The 27,347-nt window shown below is 30.9% G+C and overlaps 1 protein-coding gene across 1 annotated transcript in view; it reads left to right on the forward strand.

The window, feature by feature from the left end:
• LOC129961822 (angiotensin-converting enzyme-like) overlaps window positions 1-22,827 on the forward strand; it is a 39,410-nt gene extending 16,583 nt beyond the window's left edge. The window contains exons 7-13 of the mRNA XM_056075402.1: window positions 2,923-3,092; window positions 4,517-4,641; window positions 12,244-12,348; window positions 15,188-15,332; window positions 17,856-17,954; window positions 20,861-20,983; window positions 22,347-22,827. Of these exons, the coding sequence (XP_055931377.1) occupies window positions 2,923-3,092; window positions 4,517-4,641; window positions 12,244-12,348; window positions 15,188-15,332; window positions 17,856-17,954; window positions 20,861-20,983; window positions 22,347-22,668 (1,089 nt within the window). The 3' untranslated portion in view covers window positions 22,669-22,827. The remainder of the gene's footprint in view (window positions 1-2,922; window positions 3,093-4,516; window positions 4,642-12,243; window positions 12,349-15,187; window positions 15,333-17,855; window positions 17,955-20,860; window positions 20,984-22,346) is intronic.
• Window positions 22,828-27,347: the final 4,520 nt, after the last annotated feature.

Below are 27,347 nucleotides of genomic sequence, written 5' to 3' on the forward strand. Positions count from 1 at the left end.
AAAGACAGAATGTAATTGAAGTTAATAAAGTTAGAGTGTAACTGAAATGCTTTATGCGTAATAATTGTTAAATTCATCACAATTTGATTATAGGGCTCCCCTAAAACAATTAAATGAATAATTGATAATAACAATTTGAAAATTCCATAATTCTCCAATAACAAGTTAATAATACCTAAAATAATATTCAGAAACAACTCGCCAGCCTAAAACTATGAAGGCGGGTTGTTTTTAAGATACATTTTCGAATACTCCCTTCACATTAGTTTCGAATGAAAATCTCTCAAAGCTTTTGACAATTCAACAGACACTGAGGAATAATGAAGCGAAAAGTTCGGAATATTCGGGATTACAAATATTATACCTGAATTGATTGTGAATGTAGGAAAAAAATAGCGTCTGCGAACGCTAAATATTCCGGAAGTAAGGAAATATTTTAATTTAATGCAGTCAAATCTAGTCTTTTCTAGTCAAACCTTGCTTAACGAAAACCTCATAACGAGTAATTCAAATAATGAGCAAAACGAAACGTAAAAAACTCGATTAACGAGCGATGTTTCGCAAAATGAGTGGCGAGGTTGCAACGCGACGTCACATGTGAAATCAGCAAGGGCTTGTTTGAAGAGAACTCTTATATCTACATGGAAGAAATTTTGGTATGAATAACATTGTCGAACCCGACGCCAAGGGGCTTGAAGAAATGCCTTTAGATTCTTAAAGACGAGATTGTGTTTCTGGCCAAGATTACTAGATTAGAGAAGAATAGCAATGACATAGATAAGATAATGGAAGAATATAGCAAAAACTACCGAATACCGACATTGAAGAGCTACCGGAAAAATGTAGCCAGAACGACTGGAGAGTTGATGGAGACGCGTTCTTTGTCATATCATAAATTGCCGGCAGAATGATTGGTTAACATGTTTTAGTTTAGTTATATTAACGTCCCATTGTAAAGCAGCACTAAGGTTATTTTAGGATAGGCCTTGTAATTTAGAACCGCTGTCAGATGACTAGGACGACACTTCAGCTGGCACCCCTGTCTCCCCACCATATCAGCGGGAGGACATTCAGCCTCTACAAATTTAGAGTTGAACAGAGCCTTTATACAACGGTTTTTCGGTAAAATCGGTTTTCGAACCTGAAATCCTACTTATCACGAGCCGAGACCTTACCACCAGGCCACCACGGCTCACAGAGTTTGCGAGGAAAGAATGGAATAAAAGCCCTGAAAGATTAATACTCTTCCAGGGAAATCTGAAAGATGCTGAAAGCATGGGGAATTATTGTATCGTATGTGGAGAGCTACTTTCTTATCATCCTGATAAGTTAGTAGCTTATGCACACTACAAGTTCATTTTGCGGTGATGCTGTTTCTCATTTTTGCCTTTCTAAGTGCAGCCATTTTTTTTTTTTTTTTTGCAAATAAATAAATAGAAATAAACAAACAAACAAAAATTCCTATGCAATAATAAATTACATTATAGTAAATTTGTTTGAGTGTCATTTTTTTTTTTAATGGAAAGCATTTTTCCATTTTATATGGATTTATCTGAAAAAATTGTTTCGCTTACAAGTGAGATTCAGGAACGAATTATACTTGTTCAGCGAGGTTCCTCTGCATAAGCAACAATAAATGCACTTTATTCACAAATAGTATGGGACAAACGTAAAACTGCAGTCTAAAATTTTTTTTAACTAAACATCCAATTGCCCTTCGCAATTAAATCATTTATAGCCATTACTTCTTTTCTTTCAGTCTTCTTAACTCACAACACTAAATATTGCTCCATACCAGCTGGAAAACAATATGTAATTAAAAAAAAAAGAATCCCAACCGTTTTCTTTAATGATTTAATTTATTTTTGCTTACGCAATAAGACTCATTTATTTATGCGTGAACCCATTTATGTGTGAATTCGTTAGTAGAATTTTTGACATTTCCTTAGCACTTTCTGATATTTCAGAATATCATGGCAGTGGTCCATGGTTTATTGAACAATCTTTGTGCTAAATATATTCCCGAAGCTTACAAATGACTAAAAAAACAAATACACAATACTTCGGAATTGCACTATGAAAGATTCGCGAAACGAAATCACTAAAAACTAACAAATTTGTCTCTCTAATTATAAATGGAAATTAAAAATTTTTTCATATACTTACTGTCTTCTTTGTTTAAATCCATTCGTATGATGCACTATTTATTTCAAAATGGCATTCATTTTAATGTTAGATTTCTTTCCTGTCGTTGTTCCTGTTATACCTTTTAACTATAACTTGTTTTTAACAAGGGATTTAATTTTATTCTAAAAACCAACTTCTAAAAAGAATAACTTTATGACACAAACAGTATGGATACTAAAAATTCTTAGTGTCTCATGAATCCACCGACTGGGAGGACATCTATCTGCCCATAAATATTGCCTTATCTGAATCTGTAGATCAGTAAAGCATTTTAAATTAATTTATCTTTCTAAAGCGCATGTGTCTTAGTTGTTACTTAGATTATGACAAAAGCAATCATTATCAGCATTTTCAAGACTAGAAAATTAATGTCAGGGATAATATTTAAGAATGGGATCATTGGATAAAATGTTAGTCTCTAGATCTGATGTTGGTAAGCTTTTGAGGCAGGAAAAAGCCAAAAGTCTGCTTCATGACAATCCAAAAATTATTAGAATTCAAAATTTAATTTTTAGGAATAAATGACATTCAAAAGTGCATTATAAAAATTAGTAATATTATAAAGCTTTTTAAAATCTAAATAACAATAATTTCAAGAAAAATTAACATAAATTGTTTTAAAATCTCTTGAAGCAATCCTCATTAGAAATATGTGGATTTTAGTTTGAATATTTATCCTTTTTATTCATTAGAAATACGAGGTTTTTAGTTTCAATATATATACTTCTTATACAGAAAATGGAGCAGATTGATATGTTTATGATGGCGGAGAAATTTTTTACCTCACTCGGGATGAAGAAAATGACTCCCCAATTTTGGCACTACTCTCTGATGAAAAAGCCAGAGGATCGAGTCATTGATTGCCATGCTTCAGCCCATAACTTCAATGACGGAAAAGATTTCAGGTAGGTGTAATCCTCAACAATTCCAATAAGCGAGTTTGTTCTAATGCATTGATACTTTAAAAAAATGAAGGAACTAAAATTAAAGCTTCATTTTTCTTAATTCTTCTTTCTTTCTTTCTTAATTCTTTTCTTTCTTTTCTTCATTCTTCTTTTCTTTCTTTCATTAAAGCTTTTTTGCTAAGACTTTTCAAAATAAAAAGAAATTACATTCTGAAATTAAAACAAAGAAAATTTATTCTTTTACAGCAAACTAGCTGCCTTTGGCAACCAGTCTGCTTTCCATAAATACTAAAATTATCTTTTAATATGTTTATATTGAGTTATTATATTAGTCATTTTCAAAGTAAATGAGGCATTTATCATTATTAAACGAATATATATTGGAAAATCTTTCTCATTAATTCTCTGAAAATAATTTTCATTCTCCTGCGTGATATTAGGTCGGATTCTCCGAAAAGCGTAATCATATAGAGTGTTTTCAGGAATTTTAATCTCACTTGATATGTTTCATATTCATGAAGATGAGCTTTACTATCACTTTCTGATATGCCAGAGTTCTTAAATTTTGGACACTTGTGTATTTATTATAACAATAGACTATTTTAAAATGTCCAAATATAATTATCAATTTATCAAATAAGTAATTAAATCACATAATTAATTGCATTTTGTTTTATTACTCCTGGATTATATATAGTAAGCATAAGAAGTAATAAGTGTTCATCTTATAAATAATAATGCATTTAAAATTAAAAAGTAAAGAATAATTCGTATAAAAAAATTCTGCTTTTCGTTTCATCAATAAAAGTATAGTTTTAAAACTCCTTTTATTCTATTATAATATTAAACAACCCAGTAATCAAAGTAATTTTTTACTATTCTTTTAGAATGAACCGGTGAAAAGCTGATGGAGATGAAATTGAATGTGTGTAAAATTTTTCAACTATCGTTAACAACAACAAAATAAAAAAAATGGAAGAACACCTCTGTAACTTCGTTATTTATTATCGCATCTTCACAGAATTAGTGTCGATAGAAATGTTTTAAAGGAAAGGTTTTTTCTTATAAACAAAATTATTAACCGAGTTAACTAGTATCTCAAAATTTTTCCATTATGGAAATCGAGAGTTTTTTTTACTTGTCCGTATACGAATTAATCAGGTAAAGTAGCTGCAATCTTCAAATAAATGTACCACTATGTTTGCGGGAATTTTTACATTTCGGCCAAGTTGGAGTATGAAAAAATTTATTTCAATTGCATCCATCTATCTGCGAGCCTATTAACTCATAAATAGAAATCGTTATAAGAATGAAATTTGTTATGTGTTTTTTTTCCAATATATACATTTTAAAAAAATGTTAACATCAGTATAATGGACATCTTATATTTTCTAACCAAATCGTGCTCATTAAATATTTTTTAGGATCAAAATGTGTCCTAAAGTGGATGTCCAGGATCTGCAAGTTATCCACCATGAAATGGGTCACATCGAATATTACATGCATTATAATCATCTTCCATTTCTGTTTCGCGCTGCTCCAAATCCAGGTAATTATCTTCACTAATAATTGAAATTTTAAAATATCATTAACGCTAATCCACTACTCTTGCAGAAGAAAGACAAGTATTGTTTATTGCAAGATAAATTGCATTTGTCACAGAATTCAAGGTTTTACCCCACCTACTGTGGAAGAAAAAAAAAGGCGCATTCGTAATCTACACAAATTTAGGTCACAATATGTATATTTTCATTATGATTACTTTGCTATGACTTAAAAAGCTAATTATTAAAGAAATATGTCTTGGAAACTTCTACTTATTTAATTAGTTAGATTAATTAAAAGGAACTATCATGTTCATTTCAAAATAATAATCAAAATAAACAAATATTTTCGTAAACAAGTCGTAATTTTTCAATAATTGACTTTAATTTTATGGAATGCTTCTGGCATAATCCTAAGAGATACAACCCTTTGTTCTATGGCAAATAATTAAGCTTGTTCCAAGTAATATCTTTTGAATATTCATTACTTTAAAATTAATTTTGACAAAAACTGAAATATCGAGGCTCAGTTGATGGATAAAAAAAGCACAATTTTGCCCCTTATAAAGGCGTGAGAGATATATAAAAAATCCTTCTCAGAATAGTGTCCATCGATGCTCACTTAAGCCACAAAAAAATTCTTTATTTTGCGGCAAATAAATTCTTTTAATTACTGCTCTCCTCTCTCCAATTATGAGTGCTCTTCAACTAGGGTAGTTCCACAAAAATTAGTTTATGGTAATATGATATGGCGAGCGTGAGGGAAATTCAGTGTTTCCTCTTTGTCCTAAACATTCATTCATAAAAATTCGAACAGCACACATATTTAATTACATGGGAATTCAAACGAATTAATGCAATAATTCCGATGATAGATAACTTATTAAATAATTTAATTTATGAAGCTATGAAATATGTTTATGATTATTAATTTATAAGTAATTTAAAACGTGTAGTCTTTTTTAAGTCAACAGTATTCATTTTTATGTATAACATCATCATATATTTACAATACATCCATGAATATTTTATATATTTATATCCCTGCCAGCATGTAAAATAGAATTTTTAAAAGTTAAACTGGGACAATTAGCAACAATTAGTGCGTTTTGATTTGCATAAAATCTTGTTATATATATTTCATTTCTATTATATAATGAAGACATATTAAGAGTTTTAATACCCCTAATTCTTAAAACTATAACGATTTTATTATATGAACTTTTTTTGTATGCAGCTTTATTGATTGAATGGAATGAAAATTAATGTATTTAGAAAAAAGACATTCTGTCAACGATAGAACACAACTAGGCAAACACAAACCACCATACAATCCATGATCGGAACTGAAGCAATAAACCGTTAGAGGGCGCCTCCCAACGAACGTAATACTCTCCTTTATTCACTTTTAATCAAATATTTATCACTTATTAATTAATATGATCTAAATTAACTTAGAACCAAAAAAAATTTCTAAGTCCAACGGTAGCATAACCCTGCACCCTACACCCTCTAACAACCAACAGCAATAAGTCCTGACATTCCCCATCTCACCTTCTACCTGCCTTATGGACAAGAGGGAAGACAAAATCTTGAAGGAATCGTTTCCGCCCTAGCTCTTGTCGGAGATGGCCACGGCAAGGTACTGAAGGCTTCTTCTTCTTGCATACAGTCGACCACCCCGCCACCACTGAACGTAGCAGTATCGACAGGATTTGCAGTTTTTCACTACCGTGGATAAGCCCCTGCTGGGGCTAGGCGCCCCAACAAACCAACTCATTCCAGTATCTGTTTTCATTCGTTCTGTGTATCACCGATGAGATGGATGCATACTCGAATCAGGGGGATACCGAGATCAGGGCCGCCGCGTGGGGGTGGCAAAATTGTTCACCACACAAGGGCACCTGGGCCAAGGGGGCGCCAAAATTTATAGTACTTTTAGTTTTTTAATTTAATGTTACTTAAATAAAAGTTGTTAATTATAAGCTTACAATTTTGCATGTTTTATATTTCCTAAGCAATAAAATGAGATTTAATTTTAATTTTAATTTAATTTCGATTCTGCGGGTTGTTTTCGTTTGTGTAAAACAAAATTTGATTGTAGCGGCGCCACCGTGCGTGTGTGCCCTTGAATTAATAGGGAACACCCTTATTTTTAATCATATACGTAGTCGCTGCTCATAAAGTGCGTACATTCTGTGAATTGCTTCGCAAGCAAAGTACTGTGTTAATAGTTTTCAAATCTTTTTTTGTTTATAATTGCTCCAAAAAGTAGGATTATTATTTAGAAGTAAGTGAAAAATCTAAATATTTTATTAGTATTATTTTCATAGCAGTAAAGATTCATAAAGAAAACAATTCATTAAGAAAAACTTTTATCTTACCAATTAACAAAATAATTCAAAAAGCAACTTTTTATTTATCTTTATAAAACACAGATAAATCTTACCCTTAATTGGGCAGAATTTGATTTATCTATTTCTGATATACAATTACAATTTTCAAATAATCGAAAAAAAAAATTCTAAAAAAATTACTGATGATTATAGCTATTTTTCATTAAAAGTTTATAATTATTATGTACCTGAGATGTTTTCAATATTTCATTTGCTTATAACAAATGCTTTTCAGTAATTTATATTAATATTGGTTTAATTTACTTAAATATTTTGAATCAGCAGAAAGAAGAAAAAATTTCACGCTAAATTCTCAGAAATAAATTTTCCGAAAAAAAAAAAAAAAAACGTTTTTAAATTTTTAGTCAAATTAATTTTTTTATCTGAATATTTATTTAGTAGCAAAGGACATAAATGGGCTTTCGACTTTCAAATAGTATATTGAGAGAAAATCATATGATGCATTTTGTATATGGAATGAAAATTAAATTTTTTTATTTAGTGCAATAAATAATTTTTTAGAAACATGCTCTCAAAAAAAGACAAAAAGTCTGGAGCACAAAATAGAAAAAGGAAATTGCAACCAGAGGAAGCTAATTTAGAAACTGGCGGAATCTCTAAATAAATATCTCAGAAACACAATAGGATTAGACGGACCAGCAATTGAACCAGGATCATCAACATCAACATCTGGTTTGGAATTTCATAATGAAAATTTATCAGAAAATGTAAATTCATGAGAATATGACCAAGAAGAAACCACGATTGTACCAATAGAAAACTTAGATGTTGACGTGCCGGCGTCCTGGTATAGGGGTAGCGCGTCTTCCCCGTGATCTGGGCGTCCCGGGTTCGAGTCCCGGTTTGGGCATGGTTGTTCTTCTGTTGTTCTATCTGTGAGATGTGTGAATGTGCCCTCCTGTAAAAAGGGGTTGTGCAAGCGAATGAATGATGCGTGAGTGGCAAAGTCGTACTCTTGGCCCTAGTTGGCGCTGCTATAAAAAATAAGAGACGTCCCCTTCAGGCTTAAATCGCTGTCTTCGTAACAGCGGGCTTGTCAGTGGCAAGTGCCATAAGAAACAAACAAACAAACAAGATGTTGACGTAGAAAATTCGTTAATAACGTAATATCTCAAAACGGAGATTTTGACTTTGAATTAAACAATCCAGCTACCTGGCCTGATACAATTTCTATAAAAATTAGAGATTATTTAATTGAAAATGGCCCTCCCCGCTTGATAACAAACATTTTCCGAGAGATAATTCTGGCAGAAAGTTTTCAGAATCGTTCAATTATAGAACTTAACTGAATGGAGAAAAAGTATTTAGAAATTATTTAGTATATTCAAATTCTCGAAACGCAGTTTTTTGCTTCCCATGTAAACTATGAGAAGCATTCACAGCTTATTACGGATGGATGTAATGATTGGGCACATTTAACCCACATTTTGAAAACACATGAAAGCAGTGCATCTCATCTTAAACATAGTTCAAAATGCAGTGAACTCAAAATGTCTTTGCGTAATTTATGTACCCTGGATGCAGCTCAACAAAGACTTTATGATGCAGAAAAGGTTTACTGGCAATCGGTTACTGAACGGCGTATTTATTTAATTCAATATTTAGCCCGGCAGTGCCTTGCATTTAGAGGTTCTTCAAAAGAGTTGTATCATAGTGATAACGGAAATATTTTAAAGTTGGTTGAAACAATAGCAAAATTTGATCCAATAGTCGCTGAACATCTCCACAAAATTCGAACATCTGAAAAGAAGAACATTGCTCATTACTTAGGGGATCAAATTCAGAATGAAATTATAAGCATTATTTCGGAAGGAATTAAAAAGCATTTATTACATATGATTAAATCATCAAAATATTACTCACTAAATTTGGATACTACACCTGATGTCAGTAATACCGAACAGTTGACTGTTGTAATTCGATTTGTTTATAAGAACGAGGAAACCAATAAAACCCAAATCGAAGAACATTTTTTAGGATTTCAATCTGTCGACGAGACTACTGGACAGGGTCTGTTTGAATTCATAAATGTACATTTAAAATCGTTAGAACTAAATTTATCAGATTTACGAAGCCAAACTTACGATAATGGTGCTAATATGAGAGGAATGCACAAAGGATTGCAACAAAAATTATTGAAAATAATTCGAAGGTACTCTATATCCCCTGCTCTGCTCATTCTCTAAATTTAGTTGTAAATGATGCAGCTAAAATTTCCTTCGAAACTGTTAATTTCTTCTGAGTAGTGCAGGGGCTTTACAACTACTTTTCTTCATCCGTTAAACGTTGGTCTATTTTGCAACAGTATGTTGAAAATCTAACTTTAAAGCCACTCTCCAACACCAGATGGGAAAGTAGAATTCAAGCTTTAAGACCATTGAAAAACGATTTGAAGGGAATTTTGAGAGCGTTAATAAATATTGAAGAAGATCAAACAAGAAACATGGAATTAAGAACTCAAGCAAAAAATTTGATTCAGAAGGTTTCCTTGTTTAAATTCATTTGTTCCATTAACATCTGGCACGATATTTTAAATTTAGTAAATGGGGTAAATAAAATAATGCAAAATTCTAGATGTGATTTTCAAATCGTGACTGACAATTTATAAAATCTTATATCAGAACTAAATAATCGTTGATCAGATGAAGCGTAAGAAGAGAAAGAAGTTTTTAAAAACTTAAAATTGTAAAAACTACATGCGATCTACCATGGCGCAGGAGAGATTGTCGGACTTGTTAATTATATCCATAGAGAGCGAAATTTTGGATAAATTAAACATAAAGGAATTGATACGAGGAATGCAAGTATCGTTGCTGATGATTTGGGGGTGGGTACTGATTTTGCACAAAGTCGAAACAGGTTTAAAAAGAAACTATTTCTAGATGAACAAACCGACGAACCAATCAACAACCCAAGACAAAAATTTAAGGTGGAATTTTACAGTATAATATTAGACACTGCTATTTCTTCAGTTACTGAAAGATTCAGTCAATTAAAAGATCACTACAATTACTTCGAGGTAGTACACTATATACCGAATTTTAAAAAAACTGGAGTGACAATGCAATTTTAAAACATTGTAAAGAATTAGAACAAGAATTAACGGATATTAAAAATGTTAATGAAAAGGACATTGATGGATTAAATTTGTTCGAAGAAATAAAATCTTTGCGATGTTTTACCAAAGAGGACATGTCACCTATTGATGTTTTAAATTATATTTAGGAAAAAAATCTTATAGATACATTTCCGAATATTGCAATAGCTTTACGGATTTCTTTAACCCTGCCAGTTTCGGTGGCTACTAGAGAACGAAGTTTTTAAAAACTTAAAATTTAAAAAAAACTACATGCGATCTACCATGGCGCAGGAGAGATTGTCGGACTTGTTAATTATATCCATAGAGAGCGAAATTTTGGATAAATTAAACATAAAAGAATTGATACGAGCGTTTGTAGCTGTTAAAGCTAGGAGAATCAGTATTTGAATATATTTTCTAATTTTTATATTTTACTTAAAAAGTATTTTATCATTGTTTTGTTTTTAAAATTTATGAAATAATAAAAAACAGTAAGACAAACGTGTTTTAGTATTATAATTTTAAAGCTTTTCAGTTCGAAAGTCAAATTTTGAATACTTTAAAAGAGTATGTCACATATAATTTGCAGCACTTTATAAGAGTGCAACAGAACCTCATAAAGGGACGCCAAATTTCAATTTGAACAAGGGCGCCTAATATCCACACGGCGGCCCTGACCGAGATACATTACATGAACGGAATTACAGATGGTAATACAAGGGGAAGTTCAAAGATTCTACCAAGAAGACGCGTCCCAGATGCGAGGACATTTTAACGACTGCACCAACAACTCTGCAAAAGGGGTTCCTTTTCAAGTTGTATGTAGGATACTGGACGTGGAGGGAATGTAAGGGCACTTTCTGTAACGGACGACATTGTGCATCGTATCAGCCATCGTCCTGAATCTAGCACGCGGGCACTGTTCCAAGCCATACACGTTTCCCTTAATACGATGTGGCGAGAACTGTGAAATGAAAGAATACATCCTACCACGTGCAGAGAATTCAGTGCCTGGAGCCAACAGTTTACCAGTCACGTATCATTTTACCACGTGGTTTCTGCAAGATTGCTGCGACCTCGTATTTTTGTGCACATGTGTTGTTCAGTAATGATTGCACATTCACACACTAAGTTATTTCGAATATCTATTGTTATCATGTGTTGGCAACTGAAAACCCATACGCAATACATCCAATCTCGTTCTAGCGACGTTTCGCGCTAAATGTTTAAGCCCGAATCGTGAACGATCATCAGAATGGGCTTTACCTACTGCCAAGACGCTTGGATACCTTGGCTGCATACCTTGTGATTTTGCAAGAACTATTTAGCCGTGTTCCACCATACATGACACGACTCAGGTAGTTCCAACACTCCGGGGAACCAGCCCATTATAGTGTGGATATGTGTAACTCCTTAGATATTATTTGTCCGGGGTAATGGATAGGTCGTGAAGGTCTAATCAACTGGTCGGCCCATTCACTCGATGTATCATGTCTGGACTTTTTCTTATGTGGTCATATGAAGAGACTCATCTACGAAGATGGTGACATACTTTCTACTGAAGACCTTGTTGCCAGGATATCCGTAGCTGCTGGCACCATAAGAGAAATGCCTGGTGTTTTTGCCAATATACGGTGATCACACCGTCGTCAGTGTGATGCTTTTGTTAAAGTGACTACCTCAATTTTGAGCAGTTGCTGTTATGGGGGATTTAGTGTTCAATTTCATTTTGTTGAATAAAATGTTCTCTTTATTTTATCGGTTTCTTTTCGTTCCATCTCTTTTTGTCTTGTTTTTCATTATTTCGTGACACAGCATGTTTTGTGCTTTAGCGCTTTCCGTCCTGCGACTATGGATTGTATAATGATTTGTGCTTTTCTAGTTATATTCTATTACCTCCTCATGTATGTACCTTCAGTTTTGTGACACCCTGTATATATCATTCAAAGTAGCGTCTTTGGATTGCTATATTTCTTTATCTTCAGAAAAATATAGAATTGACAGAGAAACAGCCACAACGGAAATAAGAATAACAAATCATACACAGTATAGATGTGTAAGAACTTTACTTATTTAACAAAAATATATTCTATATTTATTTCTTTTCATAGGTTTTCATGAAGCTATTGGCGATGCCATAGTACTGTCTTTCTTTACTCCTAGTTACTTGAGGCAAGTTGGTCTTCTGAAAAGAAAGCCTTTGAGAAAAGACTATGGTATGATTTTTCATATACACGAAATATTTAAACTAAAAATACTTTCAACACTACTACTCACACTTATATATATATATATATATATATATATATATATATATATATATATATATATATATATATATATATATATATATATATATATATATATATATATATATATATATATATATATATATATAATTTAATAATACACACACAGATAAATATAAACACAGATAGATATATAACAGTAATGATTCAGGAAGACAATTCTGATTTAGCTTAGCATTTCTTCGCTTAAAAAAAGTTTAAAAAAAAATTGCTTATTTGATCAGTATAAAGGCTGAAACGTTTGGGGACCTTCACAATTTTTAGTAAGAATTTTATTTCGTGTTTTTTTTTTCTTTTTATTTCTCAGGGCATAGATTTAAGCAAAATAGCGATTTTATTTAAGATGATTAAAGGAAGATCCAGGTAAAATTGCCTTTGACCGATAAAATATTTTGACTTGAAATGAAATAAAATTGTGCAATTGTAAATGAGGCTAATGCCATTATAACATTTTGATGTGTATACTGACATGCATGAAGAAACCGAAAAACTAGTGTACTTGGCTAATATCGTTTAGAGCATAAACTAGCCCCAAGAAGGGTTGGAAAATGAAGTGGCATGGGTTCGATAGCATCTGAAGGGATAATGGAAGCAATTCACACGCTAAATTTCCCAGGTCAGTCCATAAATCTATAGGAGTGTGATGTGGTAGAGATCTCTTCTGAATAACACATTCTAAGGCATCACAGATATATTCAATATTGTTTACATCTGGAGTTTTAGATTATCACTGGAAGTGTCTGAAGTTAGAAGTTTGTTCTTGGAGCATTTCCGAAGCTAATCTCAACATGTGGGATGTCACATTTTCCTTTTGGAATTGTCAAAATCCGCTGAAATGCACAGTAAAAATGAATGGATGTAGATGGGGTAAAGATGCTTAAGTGCCTGTCAGTTGTTAATCTCTTGACATATTAGGGGCTCCATATTAAGACAAATGCTTGCAGTTCCTTCTTGACTTATAAAGTCCAAAGATTCAGGAGGTTTTATCCATATTAATACACGTCAATTCTCTATAATTATGCACAATCCAATAGCGGTGTAGGCGGTCACAGGCAAAATGTAAGGCTTTGTATTGTGCAGTTAAAATAGAATACGAGTGGGCTTACGACTCCAAAAGCCGCATCAATAATGGTCCATTGAAAACTTCCAGCGCTGTCCTTGTTGAAGCCCCAGAATTGAAATATGTGGCTATTTTAGAAAGTATTGTATATCTATCTCGTTTAAAGTTTCTCATCAGTCGTCGATGGTCCATTCTTTCAAGACCTTTTTCACTCCGCACTGATGTTGGTGATATGATGTTTTACTGGGCGTTTGATATTCAAGCTATTCTTGTGAAATTGACGCATTTGGGAATCCAAATTTCCTTATTATCTCGAAAATTCTATGTCCCATTTCTAGTGTGTCAACATTAACGCCATGTTGAAAATCACATAAATATTGATAACCCGCCATTGTATTAGAATTTATCTAACAACTTTGGCCAGACACCTGTTGTCGTAAATAAGCGATGCCGACCGCATCATGTTACGCTGATTAGTTGCACAGCTCTTTTATTTGCATATGCACTCCTGTACTAGTTTATGTGGCTCTTTATTGCATTTCCCGTAATAGGAATCGATGGTATTAATTCTTAGTCTGTGCCTAGAATGGATATGTTTTCAATATTAAGTTCCGATAGCAAAATTCGTTGTGGTCAAGGCTTCATTCAACTTCAAAATGTAAGACCTCACAATGCTGGAAAATAATTTGTATAAATATTTGGTTATATCCTATGTTGATCAATTGCAGGCATACATTCACTTGCAATTATTCATTAGGCCATTCGCAAATTAGAAACCTACTAGCGATCTAACAAGTAAATAATTATACGTCAAAGAATAACTTATGATTTATTTGTATTTTTTGGAATAAATGTCACTTTGGAATGATAGATAATTTGACATGAATGAACACAATGTATCAAGCAAATGTTTTTTTTTTTTTTTTTTTTTTTTTTGATTTTCTAACAATGGTGAAAGATTCAAGAATTTAAAGATACCAAATTTGTCGTCACAAAGTGAACAAATAGGCCCGTAAGTAGTTATTGGCGGTTTTTTTTTGGTCTAATATTTCAGTAGTTTCATTTTCGTAAAGACAAAATTTTGTAATCTATTTTTTACTGACCTTCTGGCCGCCGAGTTTTTAAATTTTGTACACTTATGTTTAGCAATGGAATCTTTTCATATTTTAAGAACATAATCATAAGTTAATAGATTAAGTTTATCAGATTTTTATTCTGTAAAAAAGTGCCACCAGCTTAGGAATTTGTGAAAAACAAATTTTTAAATTTTGTATTATTTATAATGAATACTGATGAAGAAAGGTGAAAATTTTTAAAATAAAGAATTTTGCTGTCTAGTACACTAATAAAAAAAACCCACCCCGCCTATTTTTTATTCTATGAATAATCTGAATAGTTAATATTTTTGGAAAGGAAAATCAAATATAACTAGATAATGAAGTTTAACTATAATAAATTAGCAAAATTATTTAAATTCGATTACAAAAATGAGTTATATAACTTTTCTTTATTACGTTTAATTTTTCTTGGATTTAAATATATAATAATTTACTCATAACCATTTACTTCCTTTTCATTTTAAAATCAGTGACTATTAATTATAAGTTGCAAGAAACGTTGATTAACGCTATAGAATTAATCTGAAGTACTCTATTTTATTGACTATAACAATGAATTCTTTTTCAGCATTTACAATTAACTATCTACTAGATATGGCTTTGAAGTACGCTGTATCGGTCCCTTATGACTACATTATAGATCACTGGAGAAATAAAGTATACGAAGGGATTATTAAAGATACTGAATTAAACGGAAAATATTGGGATTATAGGTGAGTCAAATACATTTTAATCTTGCTTTGAAACTCGACTGTCGTGTGTATTATTTCCCCTTGAAAGTAAATTAATCTCTTTACTGAGAATGACAAAATATTTATTTATTTCCTATTTTTTTTAAATATAATTATTTTTAGAAAAAAAAAGTTTAAAATCCAATTGAGAAAATTACTGAGAATTAATTCTTTTTCTTTTATGATTTGTTGAACAGAAAGAATAAAATTTAACCAAGTAACATACAACTCATGATAATTTTACCTGTTTTTGAAGAAAAACTAAAGTTGAGAGAAGTGTGCGACCTGTATTTCTTGTGTATTCATGATATTTTTCACTTCCATATCTGAAATATATTTCTTGCGAAGATATGCATTAATTTTTTTTTCTTACGGAAAGGCTTTTCATTTATTTTTAATTACATTCGTTTCTTATTATTATATGCGTTATCTTGAGTGACGATGTTTCTTTTTCACTAGCACTTGTTTTCTGCGCTTTTTCAAATTATGCATCTTAATAAACGATAAATGAAAGAAATACGATAAATAGCCTGCTCATTGATTTGTAAAAAAGCCAAACATTTTAAACATTCCAAACATTTAAAAAAATAGCTTCTCGGCAGAACACAATAAAATTATTTTTGGTTTACAGAGAGAAATAGAGAACTAGGTTTGCGTACACGATTCATGTAGATTGTGCATTTATTTCTTTCGTTTCAAACCGATAAATATATATTTTTATGCATATTATGTATATGTTGTAATATTATGTATATATTGATAAAGGAGCATTTGCATTTATTGATCTGTTTCTTTTAGAGATACTAATGTCAATATTTTAAGGAAAGTATAGAAGACAGAAAATCTTATAGTTAATTATTATCAAATTAAAAATATTGATTTGATTCAATTGACTCAATTAAATCATTTGATAAATATTTCATTGATGCAAAATTTTTTTATTGATAGCCATATCTGTTCTCACCCTGTTGAGTATGACGATGTTGTGATTTGTGACAAACTACCATATTTTTATGGAAATTAGTCCGGTGCATATAGAATGAGAAATTTTAAAAACTTGATAACGAATAACGGCCGTTATTACAGAAGAAAACAAGAAGTATAGGTGATAAAACACAGCTAAATCGTGTTCAAAGACAGCGCTCGCGGAAATCAACGATATATATGGCCAAGGCAAGAGGTCATTGAGAGTGAAGCTAAGAAGCTCGCTTTGCGATCAAATTCTGAAGAGAGAACCCACTAGGCTGACTTGTATTACCTATCTCACGTCGTATAAGTTTTCTAAAAAGGCAAAGAATTTCCTAAAGAATCGACAAATCTGGAGTCTTAATAAAGAAATCACCACAATTCCTGCTTTTTTAAGAATATTTTATGTCAAAATCACCAAACCGTCAAATAGTCGCCAAGGTTGAAAGTCATTGACGTAGTATCCACTCAACACCCGTTAAGAATATATAGAAATCCCTTTTTTCAGCGATGAGACTCACATCGCTGAGATTTATATTCTTGACTAGTAATAATAGTAAGTGGCTTCCAAATTTTACTTTGAATGTTCATATTTTGCTGTGAATTTGGTGAACATTTCGATATAATAGCCGGGATTTGCTTACTATTCCAAAACCGAATATGTTATGGCAATGAGTGGGAAATTATTGGCAAGATGCAAGATAAAACTTTTAAATATTTTATCAGAAAAAGCACTCATAGAATCTTAATACGTTTTGAATGCGAGAAAAAATATGCAAATAGACATAATCTTGCTCTTTTTAATGAATTATTTTTATTTACCGAATGCATTTCTGATTCCTTTGTTTATCACTTAGAGAAGAAACTCATAAGAAAAACCAATGCATAAAGTTTTTCAATTATTTACATATCTATCATTTTGATAAAAAGCAGAATCTCACAAAACTAATGGACCATCGTAATAATGAATCATTGTAAAGATAAACAGAATTGTGAATAATTATTAAAAAAAAAATGCTTGGCTACCAAGCGAAGCAAATACTACAGGACCAACTTATCATTTAAGATGAGATTTTATTTATTTTTTATTAATATTCAACCAAAAATTTGTTTTCGAAGAATTGTCAAAGAGAAAAAAGTTAATTTTTGTAATTAATTATTTCTGTTATTCTAAATTAATTTTTTCTGTTAAATTGTACAAATAAATTCGGTCCACAAGAAATAATTGTTAATATTGCAAATTTTTTAAGAGTAATTTTATTAATATTGACTTTATTTCAAGGAATTAAACTTTTAATTAAGAATTCAACAATGTTACAGAATGAATAATCTGTCCATGAAAATATCCATCCATCAAAAAACATCCCTATTATTTTTGAAAGTAAAAACAATTTCCCTAAAATTGAATTATTTCAGTTATTAAAATGGTAACCTATAACAGCTGCTCATCACTTTCCAAATTTCTGAAATTCATAATTTCATTTTACCATGAAATACTTCACAAATTATTTTAGATAATTTGAAATAAATTTCTTTCAGACTGCGATTTCAGGGTGTATGTCCACCTTCAAAAAGAACAGAGAAGAATTTCGATATTGGAGCAAAATGGCATATTGCAGGAGGCGTGGAGTATTTCAGGTAGGATTTTACATGTGCATTATTAGTATTGTACATTAATTCATAGAGTCATAATAAACATTCATATTTATAATTGATCATTTAGTACAGTTAATGTTGAGTTAAAGTATAGTTCAGAGTTAAAGCAAACCAAACATCGAATACAATTGCTGAAGATTTTTATTTTAAGGAAACAACCATATAAAAATTTAAGACATAGCAAAACAAAAACGGATAAATAATTTTGATGAAATAAAACCTAGATTATAGATTATTAAAATGGCAGAAAAAAATAAATACTATATCGTTCAAAATCATTCGAGCAAGTATTTTATTACATAAAAACGAATACATTTATTTAGAATCTATTTATTTGGTGTTTTCTTCGATATAGCCAGGCAATTATGCATTTTTGATCTCCATCTTCCATGCATTTATATCTTCTAATTTTTTAAAATTATAATTAATTATTATATTAGGTCACGAGAGATAAATACTTGGACGAAAGTCAGAGCCCTCACAGAAAAAAATCCCCGATTTCAATCTCTGCTTGATGTTGACTCTTGATAAAGTCTTGAGACCAGATTCATTTTTTACTTCTATTTTTTATAATTTAAAATTTATATTTCTCTAATTTGGTTAATTTCATTCGTGTTTTAGATTTAGCAGCTTTAGCTCACTCTAAACACAATGTTACTTTTGATGATAAAAAAAAGATTTATTTTATAGTAGGGTTTCAAAAATATTGCTTTGTTTTTTTTAATAGGTTATTTATTATATATGTCATTTTTAATGCAATTAATCGATTATTATTAATGACAATCTGTAGAAGTGAGAAACAAATTATCGCATTGATCATTATTATTAATTATTATCGGTCATCAATTATGGTTATATTAATCGCAATTATGGTTAATAGTAACCGCAGTTATGATTAATAATAGCCGATTAATCTCAGTAAATGTTTCATACAGATTCTTGAAATTGCTATTTTCTCAAATTCAACTCTAGATGATGCCACTCTCGTCGAATATCAATTAATCGAGTTTAATTAAAACAATTAATTAATTGAGAACTGAAGTTCTGGGAATATTAAAATAGAGCATTATAGCCAAGCTTAATTAAGTTTACAAAATTTCAAAACACTTTCATCACAGATTTTGATGTGTGCATCAAAACACTGTCGAAGCACATCAGTACGCGACAAGAAAATAGATTTCGAAATTCCATCTTTACAAACATGAAGTAAGTGATGCAAAACAGAAGTGCATAATTAATTGATTTTCGAAAAGTGTTTGAATTGTTAACAGTGTTTTAGTGCATATGTTACCGTTAAAGTATGAAATCCGTTATTTTATAGAATACCTAGTTATTCCATGAAATAACTGATCGTGTCCGTTAAAGTGTAAAACTCTCTTGTATTTCATGCTTTAACTAGGTATTTCATAGAATAACGATCTGCAGCCCGTTAAAGTGTAAAATAATCTATATCATATTTCTCGCACCACAAATACATTTACCTTCCACCCCTACTGCATTTATGAACTATTCCAGGCCGAAAAAGATGAAATTAATGTCGGATAAATCTCATTCTGAAGCCTCTGTGGGATTTACCGTCCGCATCCCAGTGCCTGAAGTTGACAGAGGAAAAGGTGATGCCAAATCTATTTTAGCTATCCTCATAAAAATAACTGAAGAAGTATTTTTCCAATTGGACACAAGAAACTGCTGCATAAAACAATTATATTTCCGATCCCAGCTCAGTGTCTGCGAACAAAAATTAATTAAAATCGAAGAAGTACCGGATGTAGAAATATCGCCCCGGTCGGTTGCTACAGCTCAAAATTTAGGTACTGGTCAGGGATTTAAAAAATGTTTGTGTAAAACCCAGTGTGTCAACAAAAAATGTTTTTGTTTTAGAAATAATGTTCTTTGTAATTCCAAGTGTCATTTTAGTAATCCTTGTTGTAACAAATGATTTTATGGTACGTTTCCATAAATACCATTTATACGCTGCATAAATTAGATAAATTGCTTCTTTTTCATTTTAATTGTCTATCATTAGTTTAATTTCATTTTAGATAAATTGTTTATTTTACACTTTAACTGTCTCTCATTAGTTAATTTATAGAATACCTAGTTATTTCATAGAATAACTAGTTAAAGTGTCAAATTAATAACATATTACACACTTTAACGGACACGATCAGTTATTTCATGGAATAACTGGGTATTCTATGAAATAACTGCATTATACACTTTAACGGTAACACATATATCTATAATAATAATGTGACATTAAATGTTTATTATAACTTAATTTCCACGTTGCTCACAAAAATTTTCCTCTCTGATGCTGGAACTTTTGGTAAAGTAGTTCAATGTACAAATATAAAGCACAAAATTCACTGTAAGATAATACTGCTTTTATGGAATGATGTATGCAAATATAATATACTTCTTTATTGAATTTCTCATAAAGATAAAATAATTTCAATCTAACAAATTTCGTCTTTCCAAATTTCTTTGACAACAGGTAACAAAGCAATCCCCTCCCCCATGCAAAGTAACTTTACAACTCACAAATAAAATTTATGAGTATTTTTTTACGTTTAATGCAAATAATAAGTGTGTCATCTGCTGATGGCATAAAAAAAATAACATGATATTGTTGTTACTGGCAATTAATATCCTGCTTACCACGATCTCCTTGCAATTTACATACGATGATGTCACCAACAAATATTGATGGCTTTGCCAATGGCATCAGGTTGGTGTGATTGGATATGAAAGTGTTAATTGAGGTTGCTGTACCTTTATGAGTAAACGCTATTACTTCTAAAGATGCGTCTTAAAAATAACTTTATTAATTCGGTTTCCTCCTCTTCTTCTTATTATTTTGCTTTTTCAAATTATTCATTTTTCAGATACTACGTTGCAAACATATTCCAATTTCAAATGTACAAAATTCTCTGCGTGGAAGCAGGTCACAAGGGACCTCTGCATCAATGCAACCTTTACAGAAGTAAAAAAGCTGGACTAGCTTTAGCGTAAATATAAATATTTCTTACTTTCCTGCTTTGCATGTGCCTGAATTTCTATACTTTGTTCAATGCTCAAATGTTAAAGTTTATATTTGTAACTAACTGCATTTGACAATGGACTTGCTCACCGAAAATTTTAGTTTAAATAAAAAAAAAGTCAATTAAATGCTTCAAATCGAATTAAATGATCAATCAATATAATTTGATCAAATTATTTCAATTATAACTTGCTCCCACGGAGGGAAATCTTCTACCTGTCCCACAACCACCATGCTTAAAACCACCAGAGGTAACCACCCAAGTTCCAATCACTATGATTGAGACTTCTCATAATCAAATATGAGAATGAAGAGCTTCCAGTATAGTACAGTAGACACCCAAGTATCCGGCCTAATACGGCGGAAGAGCAGGCCGGATAATAAAATAGCCAGATAGGCCGGAGCTCTATGAGTTCATTTCTTCACCCACGATTTTCAGAAGACAAAGTTTTGATACCACAGTTAAAATACATATTTTTTATTTCTTATTCAGGACTAAACCCTCCTTTTATCTCAAGCCACGTATAATGTGAACGAAGGTCGATAAATCACAAAAGCAGTTCCCGGTGTTGAACTAAAATAGAAAGCTCTGTACTGGTAGTTTATATACTGAACTGCACGTTTCAAGAAGTTATTATAAAGAAAGTAAGCTAAAGGATATAAACTGCTCACATTTTAACATAAATTCTATAATGCTATACTTAAATGCGAGAAACATAGACAATGTTGTCGATGCCCTCCTCACTTAATTACGATGAAATAAAAACTAGGCCGGATAGTACGTAAGCCTGATAGTCGTGAACTAGATACTCGGGAGTCTACTGTAGTTAATTTTTGCTTTCCTGGTATATAGAGAAAGGTGTGGAGTCAAGTCACTCCCATACTCTCCTACGAGAGGGTTTGCAATGTGGCTGTTGATGGAACATGATGAGAATTCAATCATAATTCGCGCCTCACTGGTGTCGTAACATTTATAATTCAGTTATTCCGGATGTTACGACAATGGCTCCTTTTTTGGTTATTCAAAACGTGATGATCATGATTCCGTCAATAAGGTGCATTTAAAACCAGAAATTATTTTTCTATTTGAACATCAAGATAGCTATTGAGAATATCTATCAGGATTTCGATTATCATGATATCATATTTTTGCAACGTCTTGCCTTTCTCACTTAATTATGTAAAGGAAAACCAGACTGGATAGTCACGAATCGAATACTAGGGAGTGTACTGTAACTTAAATAATATGGTATTTTAGCGGTGTATTTTAAAATTTCATGCAAGTTCTCAATATTTTTTCTTTGCTACGAATTAACTCTCATCTCTTCCAGGAATTTTCTGAGTAAAGGAAGGTCAAGAAATTGGAAAATATTGTTACATTCATTCTCACGAGGAGCATACAGAAAAATAGATGCTTCTGCAATGTTGGAATATTTCGATCCTCTAATAAAATGGTTGAAGAAAAAGAATGTGAATGAACACATTGGATGGAGAAGTGATGATCCGATGTCGTGTCCTGGATATGAAGAATCCACAGATGATGACAGCGCCACCACAGTTCCTGTTACAACTGAGGCAACAGATAAAGATGTAACAGATATTTATACCTCAGATACTGGCACAACTACAACCCACAACAATAGTTTTACATAGGATATATAGGTGTTAGGATATCCAGTTTAATTCTGTTCAAAAGATAATTGGCTGACACATGAAGGGCAAACAGTGCAACATGCATTATTTTTAATTTTACCTGGCAATGTTTATTTATTCGAGATTATTGAGTATTCTATACTTAATTCTTTCAAAATTTGATAATTGTTTATTTTTATATTTTCAAGTCGTGCGCCACGAAGAAACCAAATAAAAAAATTCTGAACATTCTTCTCTTTATTTAATTGATAACAAGTAATAAAAAGAAATCCTGCATAACACTAGATATAAGGTTACGCATTTAATTGTTAAATGCAGACACTTTTTTTGTGAAACACAAAACAAAGACCTTTCGAGCTTCAAAACAGCACTTGTTTGAACAAATTATTTTCAAGACTAATCAGTCACTTCATCTTAATTGAGTTTTTTATAGCGTTGTTCATACAAACACACACAAAAAAAAATCATTTTAAAATCTAATCAAAAAATCGAAAAGCTTTTTTATAATCCGTTTTCAACTGTCACAAAATTTTAATTCATTAAATTTTAATTTCAGAATTAGTTTTTTTTAAAGTCAATATGGTTTTATTCTATATAAATTTGGAACTGAATCATTCTTTTTTTGTTACATTCTGATGTTATTCAAATTTTTAAATTTAATTTGTTGAACAAATGAATTCATAATTATACAGATGAAAAACTTAAAACAACATTTTTATTAACGTTCTTAAGAATAAAAAGTAATTTTCTAAATAAAAGTGGGTATTAGAACAAAATAGTAAAATCATGCTTCGCTACTGAATATATCCTGAGTAAATTGAAATTTTAATTCCATTCCTAAATTATTTTAATTTTAACTTAAAGTTTAAGACTTTTTCTTTTAATCTTTATTATTTAAAGATTTGCAACACTTTCATCCGTTTAATTTTTTGTACTTCCCAAAATATTTTCTTTAATTCTTGCTGTATCAGTTTTTGAGTTCTGCCAGTCTTCTTTTTGGTTCCTTAATCACTCAGACTTCATGGAAACAATATTTACACTGATGTGCAGCCTATTACAATATCTTTCACACTTTTGCCATTATTTTGTAGGCAACAATTTGTCCTCTTTGAAACTCACTTAAAGAATTCTTTCTGGAAATCTAAAAATGATGAAAATGACTGCTGTCGATAAAATAGAATGTTTTTTTCTTAACAAAAAGAGATAAAAAGAATGAAGCACTTTTAAGGTTCGCTATATATTCCATAACCATTATTTTAGCATGTGTCCGTCTACTGTTTTCCCGCACTAAAAATCATTAAGTACTATTTTTTCTTAATTTTTTAGTTGATAAAATTTACTCCTTTGAAATAAAAGAAAAAACAGGCAAACAACGTAAAAAGAAATTTACATCAATAGGATCAAAATACAAAGCATAATTTACAAGATGCATCTGTCCTACTTTTCTTTAAGCAGTTTATATGTTTCCGTTAATGTTAAGATTAACTGATTTGCTCCATTAAATAGTGAAATAATGAGTTTTCCGCATTTAGCTTGGTTATATGCAACTTCCGTATCATTAAAGTTTGTTTCTCTCATTTCCTTTCCCTAATTGAATAATGTGACTGCAAATCTAAATGTGCTTTATAGATTAGGCGTTCTTGTATAAACCACAATAGGTGTGGCTGTTTCAAAAACCAATTGCTATGCAATTCAAAGTGTCACCAGTCTTTAGACTGCACTAATAAGTAAGCATACTGTTACGAAATTTCCGGATTCGTTTGGATAGCGGAAGTTATATGGTATAGAAAGCTCAATCAGCAGTAGAAAATAAAACAGTGATGTTTATTTACACGAAGACACACAGGACAGCACAAAGACGACAACTATATACAGCATAGAAGACGATTATCTTCAGCCGAGAAGTGCGGCATACAACAAGACTCTACTACAGACAGTAGCGCACAGCCCAGTTCAGCACTACCTTGAATCCGCTTATCTCTGGGAGGCCAGTTCTCTAATGTCGATTCCGACCACTCTTCACCGTCGATCCCGACTACTCTTCTCTGTCGCTTCCGACTACTCTCTGATCTGGTTCACGACGACCCGGCAGCTGCAGGCTGCTCCTTTTATAGGTCTCAGGAGGCGGGGCTAGAAGCCTCTCAACCAATAAGGAACGTTCGAGGCGTAACTCGGTTCCTAATGGACGTTTCGGGTATAATCTATTTTATCGTCAAAGTCGCCAAATCCATCGCCAAGTCGCCAAATGGTCGCCAAGTTTGTCGCCAAGACCTCCGGGACCTCCTATGGAACCAATTATGCTGGGAAGCAGCATCACAGATTCGTAACAATTATTTTATCCTGCGTTTCGCAAATTCATTTCCTTTATTTTAATAATAAGTTAAAACGTTTGATTCTTCATATTATAATTTTTTAATTGATTGATGATTGATTCTATCAATTAATTTGCTGTTTGCTTGATTGTATTGCTATTCTTCAGATTTCGAAAAATAAATAAATAACATTATGACAATTTACTTATTGCAATAATATTTTAAACCGTTTGATTGTTTGTATTCTTTGATAAGAAGGAATAAATAATCAACATATAATTTAAACGTAAAAAAGCGTTGTTGTTGTTCCAGCAAAGATCTTACTTTCACTTTAACGAGTGCCTAGTAAATAATGTGCATAATAACGAGTGTCTAAAAGGTAATGTTCAGATTATCTAGGTAATTCGCAGATTACCTAGGTAATTTAAGAAATGAAACATTTTTCCGCATTTTAGCAGATCACCTAGTTAATGTACTGAATAGTTAGCTAACTTGCAGATTAATTGATTTCTACACTTTAGTCGCATTAATATATATATATATATATACAAAAGTATTAGAATTAAGTTAATAGAAAAAACAAAAAATCAAAAAAAAATTAAACCAAAAAAATTATAAAAAAAGAATCCGGCCTGAAGACTTTTTCAAGGGTCACCCTCAGGCAGAGATTCAAAGAAAGGGATTTTTTCTGTGAGGAAAAACAGACATTGTCTAAAAATGATTCCTCGTGACCCGAAAATCCCCTGAAATTATGCTCAAGAGATATACCATTTTAACAGAAAGGAAATATAAAACAACAAATAAGAAGAAATTAACCACAACAAAGTAAAAATACAATAACAAAAATAACAATAAAAACAAACAATAGCACTAAAATTAAAAATTAAAAACGAAAAGGCCATTTTTTGGTTTTAGTTTAAATAGGTTATAAATTTTAGTTGCGATTTCGAAACTGTTTTTGTTTCGTTTTCATTTTAGTTTCGTTTTCAAACTTTTTCTTACTTAAGATTGGTTATATATATATATATATATATATATATATATATTTGAAAATTTTTGAGATTTTTACAAAGGTATTGAAATATTTCTGGTTGGATATCAGGAAACAAACTTGTGAAAAGTATAAAGCGTTTTTGTTAGAAACTATTATAAAAAAAGGACAATTCAGATGCAAACGATTTATTTAAAACTTGCATGTGATTCGAAAGTATCTCTCAAGTGAAACGTAGTGTATGGTGTGCAATATTTTAGAGTACGACTTGGAAAAAAATTCTGGAAGTAAAATCTATTCCATAGTAAAATTTAAATTTTTTAATGTTTCTAAATAAAAATGGAATTGCGTTAGAAATTTCAAGTACGATTTAATTATTCCGATGTACTTAAATTTTATCCAAGTTATGTCAAATATTTTAGCAATTGATTTGTTCTAATAATTAAATTCTTAATGAAATATGACAAATGTTTATTTACATTAGCAATAATATTTTCAGAAAAGACTTATTATTTTACCGAATTTCTTTTGTATAATAATAATAAAATAATAAAAAAAACAGTATATTCTAAAATTAATTAGTTGATATCAATAATACCTTAAAGCAAAAATATCGATCAACAAATGATATTTTTTGGCCATTCATTTAATAAATTCAGATGATCTCAAACTATTGTAGTTTAGTTGTCTTTCGTATCATTATTTATTCATTTTAATTTCTTTTTAATATATCGCTATATCTAAAATCAAACATTTATGATTTTTACTAGAAACATGTATCCATTTTTTATTTGAATTAATTCATTTTTTTCCCAATTGTTTAAAATAACTAAGTAAAAAAGCCAGCTAACTTTTGGTTGCCTTATTTCAGCTGGTTTTCTTATTATAAACCAAAATGTCCGATTTTTTCTCGGTTTTAGCTAATTTGATTTCCGTTGTATTTTTAAAAACATAATTTAAATTTTAGTTAATTCGCTGCCTTATTGCAGTTCTGAAGTTTCGTTAAGTTTTAAATTCCCATTTGCAATATTTTAACTATTTTCCATATTTATTATTTAGTAAAGTATTAATCAAAAAATTTTATTCGTAAAACAGACACCATCTGATGGCTAATTAGAGAAAAAATTTTAAGTATGATTCTACAATGTTTATCATGAATGAATTATCATGATTGAATTATGAAATAAAACAAAGTAATAATAATAATAATAAAAAAGATTCTTTATGATGTAGAGAGTTTCTTTTGAGAAGTGGTCTCAGATGTAGAAAAGTTTCCTTTGATAAAATTATGGTGTTCAAAATAAAATTGCAAAGAAAAAAAATTGTCGAAAACAATCCATTTGTCTGGGTTTTTTTCCCTTCTTTCAAGAAAAAAA

Source organism: Argiope bruennichi, chromosome 2, assembly GCF_947563725.1.
Source record: "Argiope bruennichi chromosome 2, qqArgBrue1.1, whole genome shotgun sequence".
NCBI lineage: Eukaryota > Metazoa > Arthropoda > Arachnida > Araneae > Araneidae > Argiope > Argiope bruennichi.